Source organism: Lasioglossum baleicum, chromosome 6 (assembly GCF_051020765.1).
Source record: "Lasioglossum baleicum chromosome 6, iyLasBale1, whole genome shotgun sequence".
NCBI classification, from domain to species: Eukaryota; Metazoa; Arthropoda; class Insecta; order Hymenoptera; family Halictidae; genus Lasioglossum; species Lasioglossum baleicum.
The window spans coordinates 11,558,266-11,570,011 of record NC_134934.1 but is presented as its reverse complement, the minus strand read 5'-3'; the positions used below and the strand labels follow the sequence as shown (position 1 = coordinate 11,570,011).

At 43.9% G+C, this 11,746-nt stretch overlaps 1 protein-coding gene across 4 annotated transcripts in view; it reads right to left on the bottom strand.

The window, feature by feature from the left end:
- Nucleotides 1-1,187: 1,187 nt before the first annotated feature.
- Hil (peptidase hillarin) overlaps nucleotides 1,188-11,746 on the bottom strand; it is a 34,552-nt gene continuing 23,993 nt past the window's right edge. For 3 of the 4 annotated variants that reach the window (XM_076425919.1, XM_076425921.1, XM_076425920.1), the window contains 9 exons: nucleotides 10,117-10,233; nucleotides 9,810-9,982; nucleotides 8,325-8,568; nucleotides 6,661-6,887; nucleotides 6,340-6,561; nucleotides 5,813-5,962; nucleotides 5,468-5,657; nucleotides 4,750-5,007; nucleotides 1,188-4,393 (listed from right to left, as the gene is read on the bottom strand). In XM_076425919.1, coding sequence (XP_076282034.1) covers nucleotides 4,082-4,393; nucleotides 4,750-5,007; nucleotides 5,468-5,657; nucleotides 5,813-5,962; nucleotides 6,340-6,561; nucleotides 6,661-6,887; nucleotides 8,325-8,568; nucleotides 9,810-9,982; nucleotides 10,117-10,233 — 1,893 coding nt within the window. In that variant the 3' untranslated portion in view covers nucleotides 1,188-4,081. The remainder of the gene's footprint in view (nucleotides 4,394-4,749; nucleotides 5,008-5,467; nucleotides 5,658-5,812; nucleotides 5,963-6,339; nucleotides 6,562-6,660; nucleotides 6,888-8,324; nucleotides 8,569-9,809; nucleotides 9,983-10,116; nucleotides 10,234-11,746) is intronic. The other variant, XM_076425918.1, reaches the window with a different exon arrangement.

Genomic DNA, 11,746 nt, shown 5'->3' with positions numbered 1-11,746 from the left:
CCGGAGTAATGGACGGTGGGAAAGAGCAATCGTCGAGGGTCGTAAAATGTGCAAGCTACAACACGCGTGACGGAATCCTCAAACAGGATGTAACTGCGGTTGCTCGAGGATCAGCAACCCTAGTTGCATCTCGAGCAAGGGGTAGTCTGAATTACCCCAACCGGCAAAAATTGCTGCCGGACGGTGGGCGAAAGCGCAGTAACCCGGAAACGGCGTTTAATAAACGTACAACCGCGAAACTTTTCACAATTATGAGAAAACAGCGTAATGCGGTCGGCAGCGAGCCGAGATCTCGGTTACGAGTGCATTTTAAGTAGTTTCTGCGGTCGTGGGCTGCGTGAAATTAGAAAATAGCCGTGTGTATGCATTCGTGCCGGACGATTCATACGTTCGTGTCGATACTCGAACGAATAAGGGGCATTATTGCTAATCAAAATTTTATGCGCACCCCCGTGCGCATTAGCGCTCACACGATTTGCATACTATGTGTAATACAATCTAGCGGCATACATAAGCAGTCGTATAATTAATTTCTGTCTATATACGTTGTTGTTAACCAGTGAGCAGAAATTTGTAAAAAATATTTCAGTATTTTCAATAATATAGAGAGGAAATATATAATAGTTTATCCGAATTTCACATTTTTGCAGCAGCATTAACTTTGTCTATAACTGTAGACAAAGTTACGTATAATAATAAAACAACAAATTGTCAACAAGTTGATGCTAAGGAACAATGTTTGTTGAAAGAAATCATACTAATTGTGTAAGTTCAAAATAAAAGAAGTAGCGCTACCGTCTGCAGTTAAAAGCGCTAAACATTGTGGCGGGAAAATCAAGAGCGAAGATACCAATTCAAAAGGCTGCGATTAGTTCTATCAACGTACTTTTCTCTTTAATGTAATTATGCTTGTTAAAGAAGTATTAATATGATGTACTATCTGTAAAATCGTAATATGGAACAGTAACCTATTCATAGCGCTGAACACAACCGCCGTTGAGAAAGTGAATGGTGGCGCCATTCAGCGACGACTCGCGTAAGCTCTAGCGGCGAAGAAAACTGTTCACGTTGCAAAACTTGAAAAATTTTTTGTGAAAACTTAAGTCTCCTAAACATAGGTAACGACACAAAAAACCCTTATTAGAACAATGATGAATTGTAGATTACAATATGAATTTAATGAAGAGTACACATTCACTGTTTTCCATAAAATTAAATTTTATTAAATCCATTCTTCTTTTTTTTACAAGAACACGAGTCCTTACTGCGTGTTTGTGGTAAGGTATAAAAATTAATTTACATACTCATTAAGGAGAAACAATGAGGAAGGGTATTAAGCTCGAGTTATATTTTATTCCACGGTAACGGGAATGCGGATCGACAGAAGCTCCTCTCGCAAGCGTCGTAATTATTTTCCGAGTAACAAGGGGAAGAGAACTATTAATATTACAATAATTAACAAATATATATATACTGTTTTATTACTAAAAAACAATTTTTGTTCGGTCTGAGCGTTCGATCGTCGAGAGCGTAGGATTGCCGAACAATTTCATTTCACGGAGAAATGAAAATTCTATCTACGGCCAGACCTAAGACGACAAACGATTCTTTTTATTATAATGATCCCCTAACGAATCGTAAATTGTCAGTTTCCGAAAAGTTTAGCACACCTACGCTCCGCGCGTCCAAACGTAACTAGAATTGTGCAACTAATCGTGACAGAGTAACATATAGCACCTGAACTTCGAAAACCACCGTAACCGCGAAACTTCGCGATTCCAAAAGCTCTCTAGACCATTAACGAATATAAATAACCCCTCTCGTCGCTGCATATTCTTCGCGAAATCCAACGGCGACGATCGATATGTCCGCCGTTTCATCGCATCTCCTAGCTGACCAGAATTTCATGGTGACGGTCGTTCGTTGGAAAAATAGAGGGCGGTAGAAAAGAGATAGGAACCCTTAATCGTTAACGTACAAACAGCGTAATAAACTTACAAGAATGAAGCGCGCACCTCCTCGAAGTTAAATTAAAAGATCCTTTTGTTCTCGATCTCAAATCGGCGAAGAATGATCGTGTGCAGAATTTACACTTGTACTTACAGCACCTCACGCGATTCAACACTTAAGGAAAATTGGGACTTGGTGTATTTGCAAGATTAGATCGATTAGAAACTGATAAATCTTCTTTCACATAATAATCCTAAACGAAATTATTAGATTATGTTACCGGGGCATGGACTTACCTGGTTCATTTCAAAGTTTCGCCATTTCTCCGTTTAAGGTTTCGGTTCGATCCCACTTTCCCCTACATGTTCGGCGGTTCGGTGAATCGCGCGGCGCGGCGTACGGTCGGGAAGACAGCAGATTTCGGAGTGCAAAATATAAAATATATAAAGTAGATAATGTTTAAAATAGCGCAGAGAAAGCACCTGACGTCAATTTAGAATGCCAGTTTTAATTTACAATGACAGGAAAAAGAAACTTGTGTAGAATCATTTTTTTTACAAAGGTATAATTTTCAGAAATGAAATTTACAATAAAATATTTGCAATAAAGTTCACGATAGTCATAAAGTTATTTTGAAAATAGTCAACCTTTCTGAGTTTATTCGCGGGGTTTATTATTAGTATTTCCACGGGAATTACGCGTGGCAGATGTATCCTTGAGATTGATGAAAGCATAAATATTTCATTCCTAATATTTATGCGTAAATTTACACGGATATCATTAGTATTTCCTACAACAAACCTAACAATTGAATTTCTTAAGAAACCTTGCAAAACATTATTTAAACATTTTCAAAAAATTGTCCTTTTATTTATATACATATCTTCCTGATGCTTCTCAACACGACTATTATAATTAGAATCGATATTAACGTTTTAAATTCTAAACAATAAATAACAGGTGAAAAGGATGTCTTTCATTTCGATGCTATTTTTCATGCTACTCCTTCCAACCATTGTCACGATTAACAACAATTGATTTGCGAAGTAAGATTATCTACTGAATGTTTGGTTTTTTGAATTTGCACTCCTAAATCGACCGTGTTCCCCACTGAGCGGCGCCACTTAAAACCGCGGAGCGAATGGCGAGACGCTATTCCTCGGGATTGAATTAAAACGGTCACGCGATAATTGGGATTAATGCCTCGGACCGGTAACCGGGCCGAGAAAGTTTGATTAATTCGGCCCGGGCAGAGCACCGCGCGATCTCCAGAGCTAGTTAACTGTAATTGCGAACTTTCTCGCGGGGTAACACGGGCCGACAATGGGCATGGAAAAATCATCAGCGAGTTAAATAAAAAGCTCCTATTAAATATAGCTTAGGCGAGCAGGTTCGGCCGCCGCGATATCGCGTGGCTCATTAACGGCGTGTTCGCGTCGCGACGCGCGACTTCGCGTCGGGCGTTGTCGTCGTCCACTTAGAGCCGGCTCTGCTCGGTAATTATCCTCGAACAATTAAGAGCTTATTGTTGCTAAACTACGGGGAACGTGGAGGTAGCGCGTCAACCGGGAATTATAGGGCTGCTGCTAGGAGGTTCCTCGAGACTCTGGATCTTCCCTTGCTCGTATATTTACAACATCATCCGCGCGCGCGTCGTATTTATTGTTGCCTGTAAAGCGAAACTGAAGCGGAATGCGTTCAGACTGAGGAGACTACGTTCTCCGAAGGTACTGACAGGGAGAGTCGTGAAAAACGTACACCCCGATGGCTCGATAAACCGCAGCAATCCACTAAGTCGTTGGAAATTCCTCGCAGAGTCCCTCCGCGTGCACCTCTTTCCACTTTCTCTGCCGTAGTCGACACCTCGCGCGATCGTATCCCTAGTTAACAGGTAATTTACTGGCAAGTGGAGGCTAACCTTTCAGAAGATTAGTTCTTTCGCTTCTGGATCCCTCGCCGGGGAAGGAATGGAGGAGGAACACCCGTGCGATCAAACAGAGAAGTTACAGCACCTTTCATGATCTCCCGTGATGCACGATCCTCCGCGAAGCTCGTCCACCATCGTGCCAACGAAATGGTCCCGTGTGCAAATAGAAAAGGACGTAGAGAACCCTGTTGGGGATCGTTCTGTCTAGTTCCGTTTGCTGGAGTTGATCAGATACTTGCAGCAGTGCGTCAGCAGGTGTTTCTCGCCGGTGACGTCGTGGGGGACGTTCGTCGGGCTGGTCGACTCTCTGGTATAGATATCCAGGCCGTACTGACCCTCTTCAGGGAAGCTGATCGAGAAAGTGACCACGTCGTCGTCGGCGATCGAGTGCGTCACGTACTTCGACAACCGTTTCTCCTCGATCCCGTTCTTGTGCAACGTCGCCATGAAGTCGGTCAGCGGCCTTGACATCCGAAACTGGATCTCTAGCTCGCGGCCGGCGAACACCAGGGCCTCCTGATATCGTTTAAGAATATTAAAGCGATAGGCAGTTGCGAATATTTCAAGATGTTCACCTGTTCAATTTTCTTTTTACACATTGATTGCTTCAACTTTTACTTGAACATCTTGTCGAATTATTTATTAGCTTCTCTAATCATATTGAATAATACTTCTCCAAAGCTGAACCGTTACTAATTCGCCCACCCTTTTTTCTTTTCACATGTACAATTTTGAAAGTTTCGTGCAGTTGAAGTGAAAAAAGAATGGAAGAAAGCCTTAAAATAGTTAGTACAACTAGTTGTCGAAGAAGCTTTGACAGACGAGTCGTGGACTTTGATTCTCTAGTTGGACAACGTTTGGCACTCGGTTACCTGATCAGTAATTGGTATGAGGCCAAACAGTCTTGTAGCCTTTGTCGGTCCCCATTCGCCGCTAGCGCAGTCTGGCAGTGGTACCATCACCGTCTGCAGTTCTTCGCAGGCGATTTTAAATTTACAGACGCTCTTGAACTTCATGGGCTCGCCGGTCAGATATTCCTTCGGCGTCACTGCGTTTGCGAAGATATCCAAGAGGAAGGCACCCGAACAAGGCGCGTGCACTCTGAACGCGACTATATTCCCAACTACGGACTGTCAACAGAATAATTGTCAACATCCACTGGCTGTAAAGCGGTACAAGTTTGCTTTTACCCAAAAGCAACTGTAGAAGTTCGCAATGATTTGCATTTACAGAGAATAATAGGGGGCTGAAACTAAAGGGGAAACGGAAACGTCCCCGTGACTATTCAGTCTGTTAAGATTACATGAGAGAGCTATTCGGAGAACGTTGTTATTATTACAAATAGTAAACTTCGTTGCTTGGATAAACGCACAAACAATTCCTTTGTGAGCGTTAACTGGCTAATTAATTTCACTTCCTGGCAATTAATTAGCAGCAAGCTCCCGTTAAGCAACTTTTCTCTTTCAGACGCGGAGGCGCTTTGAATTGTTACAGTTCACAGAAGGGGCGTGCGGGTAATTAAGCACACAGGCGCGGAAAAATTTCATTTCGCCGGAGCGAGTTCGTTCGATCGATCTGCGAAATGATTACCTGCATGACGAAGCGTTTCAGCGACACGCCGTCATATCCGTCCCCGTCGTTGTCGTAGAACTTCAAGTTATAGTGAAAAATGAGGGAAGACTGCATGTGAGCTGGCATGGCTATCCTGACGGTCGCGGCACCCGTCGAATCCGTGTACATAACGGCGTTCGTGTTCGTATCCGGAAAGTAGAGGCCGTACCTGTCGAATTTACATAAATCGTACGCTTCTTTTTTTTTCCTCTCGCTGGATAAATTGAGTCGACAAATATTGGGGTCGGTCAAATAATTCTGTAATCATTTCACACCGCGATTCTTGCATGGCGTTCGCGCGGTGAGAACCACGCGACGTCTTACCTGAAGAACAACGATCGCACGAAAGGCAGCTCTTCGAAGTCTTTCAGTGAAATCGGTTGTTTGAGCAATTGCCAGTCCTCCTGGAGAGGGAAGAACTCGTAGATGAATTCCCGCGGGTCCGTCAAGAAGTAGTGATCGTCGTACTCGTATCTAAACATATCGAACTCTGATCAATAGACTGCAGGTTTTATGGATCTATGACAAAAATTAACAAATGCACTTTAATATCAGCTGATTGAGGTCGATAAAGCAAAAAACAGGTCGAACCTCCTCCTGCCCGACGTGACTCATCGAAGACAAACATACACGAATGTTTTGAAAGTCGCGTGAAATTTCGAAAATGTAAACGTCTACGGAACAGAAAATTGCCGGAGGGCGAACTTCACATTCTCCGGGTGAACACTCTGGCCGAAGAATGCGAAGATCTTGAGCAAATATTGTCTTCATCTACGAGGAAATAAAGGCGGAGCGAATTGAATATGCTGTGCGAAACATATGTGTCCCTGAAAACGATTTCGAGGCTTCACCTAAGGCTGTCGTTCTTGGCTTTTGGTTGGCCAGGACGAGGAACTTCTTTGGCATTGACGAGATGTCGTGCTCCCCAGTTGCACTGTACGAATCTCCATGCGCCAGCAACGTAAACCGCGTTCCAGCTGTTTCGGAATCTGTTGTCCTCGAAACACACGCCCGGTTGATAGCCAGCCGACTTGCTGTAACCCTTTATGACTACGCAATGCAACCCCGCGTAGCTGGGAACACATTACAAAAGCCTTCGGTTACGCAATTCAATAAATATCGAATCACCGATATGTTATGGTTGGGAATGTCACGAGTCACGGATAGAGTACCTGCACAGTCGTTTGAACAGAACGTGGTAACTTTCAGTCCCGTGTTTGATCCCTCTCAGCAAGCCCATAGGCGTGTCTCCGCGCAGATTCTCGTCGAACTGCATAGTGTTCAGATTCTTCACGGTGATCCATCGGAATATCGTCCTCGCCTTCTCTATATCCGATCCGCATCTGCTCACCAACTGCCGCACCAGATCCGTGAACGTTTTTTGATCTTCTTGGGCCACCTGATTTATTGCCGGAGAAGAAAGGGTGTGAAGATCGGTAAGTCAATCCCTGTACCTAATCTACGGTGTGTTCTCCGATAGACGTTGCATTGGGAATGTTTGCGCTATAAATCGTAAGCGCAATAGGAGGAGGATCACTTCAGGACGTGTGGCGTTCCTTGCCACCCCAAAATAGGGTACGCGTCCTTCCAACGGAGATTAGAACAATAACCATTAGAATAAAACAACGTGTCGGACGCGCTTCTTGCTCTTTGAACGGAACGACTCTTCTTTTCAGCAAAGTTATTCAGAAATTAACATAGGGCTTTGAATGATTATCTAGGCCAGTGATCGGCAAACTGCGGCTCTTTGACTACTTGAGTGCGGCTCTTCCACGAATGATGTGTTTAAAATAAATAAATTTTATTTTCATTTAGTAGTATTTTAATACAATTTTCACTCGGTCAGTGTGTGTTATATCTAAATTCAAATAAAGAAATAAATAAGATTCTTGCAAAGTATGATATCCATTTTATTTTAGTTTTATTCAGTGTACCTAGTTTTAATCAACTTGTAAAAACAGGGTTCTTGTAAAGAAATGTAGCTCTCCACAGAAATCTAAATCGTTGTATTGCTGATATTCGGCTCTTTTAATTAATGAGTTTGCCGACCATTGATCTAGACCCGAACTAGGGGTTCTTAAACTTATGTAGTCCGAGGCCCGCCTCTTGAACAACATTTTTTTTGCGGACCCCATTCCAAGCCTAGGTATTTTACGTCGTTCTTGAGACTTAATTTCTGGCTCAATAATCTCATAGGCACTACGTTATAATAAATATTGTTAATGTTAAAATTATTTGGCGGACCCTCGATAAAGACTACGCGGACCCCCAGGGGTTCGCGGACCACAGTTTAAGAACCAGTTTAAGAACACAGTTTAAGATCTAGACTATTATTTGAAGTCATTAGATTTTTATGTTCCCAGGTGACCACAGATTAACTTATTCTCGAGTCATAAAAACATGCATTGAATATCATAGCAAAATTTCAATTATTGACATCATAGGGATTAACAAATTCTCTATCATCTAATAGAGAAAATTTCAAGTGGCTTGAACGGAAAATTCAGCGCACGTGTACGAGCGACGTGCAAGGGGATGTGTTAATTACTAGCGCGGTTCTGCTGTAGGAGTGCAAAACTGTTGGAACGCGGTATGTCGGCAGCGAGTTCCAGATGCATCACGCTCGGTGAAGATCGTAAATCGATTACCGGACATCCTGCTATCGGATAAAAGAGCGGTATCGCGAATATATGAAAATATCGACGCCGATTCGAGGAGCCCTTTAAAATTCCGACACAGTAACCGGAGCGCGGCTTGTCGGGTCGGGCCGGGCTTCCCAGATATTACATTTGCAGGAAGATCCGCCGTTAAAAGGGAACCTACGCCGCGGGCTTACCGAAATAGCTATCTGATCCATGTCAGCAAACTCCAAAGGATCATTGTAGATGTGATACTTGGCGAGAGCGGGCGGCTGCGGAGGTGGTGCTCGCGACGGATAAGGCATAGGCGGTGCTTCCTGGGCATAACCGTCCCCTTCGTCGAGATACAGGCTCTCCTGGCGCATATACTCGCTCCTCGCCTCATTGATCAGCTCCAGCATCTCGGAGCTCTGTTTCTCCACCAACGCCGCGGTCGCCGCCCTAGAAATTGATCAGGAGTTACGAGCGGCTCGCGCGTGAACCAACGAGGGCCCCCGGTCGTTACGAAATTCACCCATAAAGCGGCAAGTTCCGCGTCGCCTTTGAATAAATAACCTCGAACCGTTCTCCCCGACCTACCGAGGAACGATGGGAATACGTAATTAACGGGAATCAAGGTGGAGTCGTCGTCGTCTTCGGCGTCGACGTCCCGCGGCTTCGCCAACACAGCCCCCGACCTATCGCTCGGTTTGTAATACAGACTCTCCACCGGTTTCATTCATAACAATCTCGCGGTGGATTTTAATTACCGCGACCGCGCGGTGAAAGAGAGAGAGAGAGATGGTCTGTCGACTGTGTAATCCCGTTGCCCAGGATGAACCCTTTGCAAATTTGCGGGTTACAACCGGAGTGTTATACAAGATGCCACGGTAATACACGGCCGCACTGTTCCCGGGGAGAATTTTAAACGCGGCCGAATTAATTTTACTCGCGCGTCATTAGCCATCTGCCCCGTGTGACGCAACAATGCTGCCAGTTTTCGATGAGGAAACACTCGACGACAGCAGCTCCAATTAAGGTGTGCAGCCTCGTTGACTCCGAGAGAATCGATTGCTTACGATAGTTCGTAGTTTCATAACCGCACAACACTTTGGTGGAAGAATTTTTTCGAAACTCGATAAAATGGTGGAGTTTTTCCATTCTTCTCATCTTGCATTCACGCTATACCTTCGAAACTCCTCATCCGTACAATTTGAAATTTCTACAATTTTTTCCCTCGAAATTATCTAAATAATAGTCTATGATTTGTTTGTCTTACATTTTTATATGCCAGTCTTTTCTGACGCTGAGCGCGAGCCGCTAAGTTTGTGCAACGTTTTGCGATTTTAATTAATGTAAAACGTACGTGAATAGTATTAAGACGAGTTAAGAAAAATCCTCATTTTCATTCACGTTACCGAGACGCTGCATACACTTTTTCTCAATATTTTTCAGGAGCTGCGTAACCCTTGAACGACAACGTAAATAGATCCACATTTACATTACGTCTGCAGAATGCTGCAAGCAAATACAATGCTGAGTGGAAATGAAAATTTGTCCGTTTCCCGGGGACAAAGTGGAAAGCGCGCGGTTCCAAAGGGTTATTCGTGTGTCAGTCGGCGCAACATTGTAACGCTTTCATCGGGAGCTAACGAGTGTAATCCGAGCACGGTATGGAATCAGTTTAATTAGGTAATGAGTACCGTTCGTGTTCCATTATTTTGCGCGTGAGACTTTCCTTCTTCTTGTCCCTGCGGAGAGTCATGTTCTTCTCCAAGTCCTCCTTCTCTTGCTGAAATTGTTGGGTTCGAACTCTTCCGCCTTTTTCGCGTTCCCATCTAGCCGATAGCTGCTCCAGCTCTTTCTCCCATTCGTCCTGCTCGCCAGAGAAACGCGCCGCTGTTAATGTTACACGCTCCCAACGCAGCAGCAGCGTTAGCGGTTCTAATTAATAAGCGAGAGCTAACGACGACGGCTGATCACGACCGCCTAATTGAAAAAAATACGTACTCGGAACTCCTCTCGGATCCTTCTGTCCTCCTCCTCGCGGTGGTGCGCGAACTTTCGGTAGAGGTCGTCCTCTTCTTTGCGGTGCTTCATCTCGAGACGCGTCTGCTCATCTCGATCCTAAAAATCGCAGAAATAAACTCAACACAACTGTAACGCAGATGTGTATGTAATTCGTACGATCGAAGAAAAACTCTGCATCTCTCAAAGTAAATTTTACCATTCTGTTTGTTTCACATTGCCGTGGGCATCGGTAATTGTAAAATTGTTGGAAAGACTTCGTGGCTTAGAAAGGAATCAGAGATTCTACTATTTCATGTTTCTGCACACTTTAATGCCCAATTAAATTTAAAATCTATTAGTACTCTGTGTTGACAGAGATTCTAGATGCTCGTACAAATTGTTCATTGTATAAAAAGCTTTTTTATTCTTAGGTTGGTGGGAAAGTTCTGTCGTATTTTAAAGAAAACATTGGAATCACTTTGTTAAAATATATGTTTAATATTATTCAATGATATAACTCCCATTATTTGTAACAACTTGTTGCCATTTTTCAGACAACCTGTCAATTCCTGTTTCCCAAAATGACTCGCTAGCAACATGTGTTTTTCATTTACAAGCAAAATTACCTGCTTCGATGATTATTTTAAAGGAAAACCACTTAAGGGGCGGCATTTCGAAGACTCGCATCATGCTGAGAAAATCTACCGCACGGCCCCGGCTGACATGATTGCAATAGAAATCGTGCAAGAAGAATTGGTTGTGCAGCCTCTCGCATTTCCGCGAAGAACAGAAGCAACCCCGAGTCTCGGCAGAATAATTCGCGCGATTGCTTTCGCGAGCTGCGCAGCCCGAAACGAGTTTCACCGCGGGGCAAAGCGCAATTAAACCGGGACGTCTTCTTCGATCTATCAAAAAGCTGAAACTGCACCTAAACGTCCGAAGGCGGTTCTCGTCCAGTTTTTATCGGGTTTACTTTCACGCTATGCTTTCCTTCTGGCCTGGCACCGGAAACGACTGGTTCTACGGCCGTCGCACGACAAATTGAAGCAATCACGGAGGGAAAAAACGTGATACAGTTCCATTGTACTAATTCGTTCGAACGAAGCTCGACCCCGTCGCGTCGTCGTCGTAGGAAACCGATGGGAAGAAACGCCGATGGAACACGGCTGAAAGGTAGCCTCAAGGTGCTTCGGATTTGGCGTTTCATTGCGCAAACGATTTCCTCCGCAGCCGGTTGCGTGTACAAACAGAGGAGAGGCCCACGCTACAGTTACGTCATGGCGGTGCACGTTATTGCGTGAAATAACCGCAAATAAGGACAATGTTAGAGAGCATTGACATTTCCGACCTACGAGCTACCTGCGTTCTTTCGAGTAATATTGCCGCGACGAAACTTCGCGACCGTCTTTACTTTGCTAGATTGAATTCAACTGGATACTTATGCTTCGTCAAAATTTTATGGGAAAATAATACAGTGGTACCTCGGTATACGTCTGCTTTGGAGTACGTCCAATTCGGAATACGTCCTGTTTGAACGTGACAAATTTTACTCGGTATACGACTTAAATATTTTGTATCTCAGAGGAAAAATTAAATCAATAATCAATTATATTCGGAGTTGATGTATTAT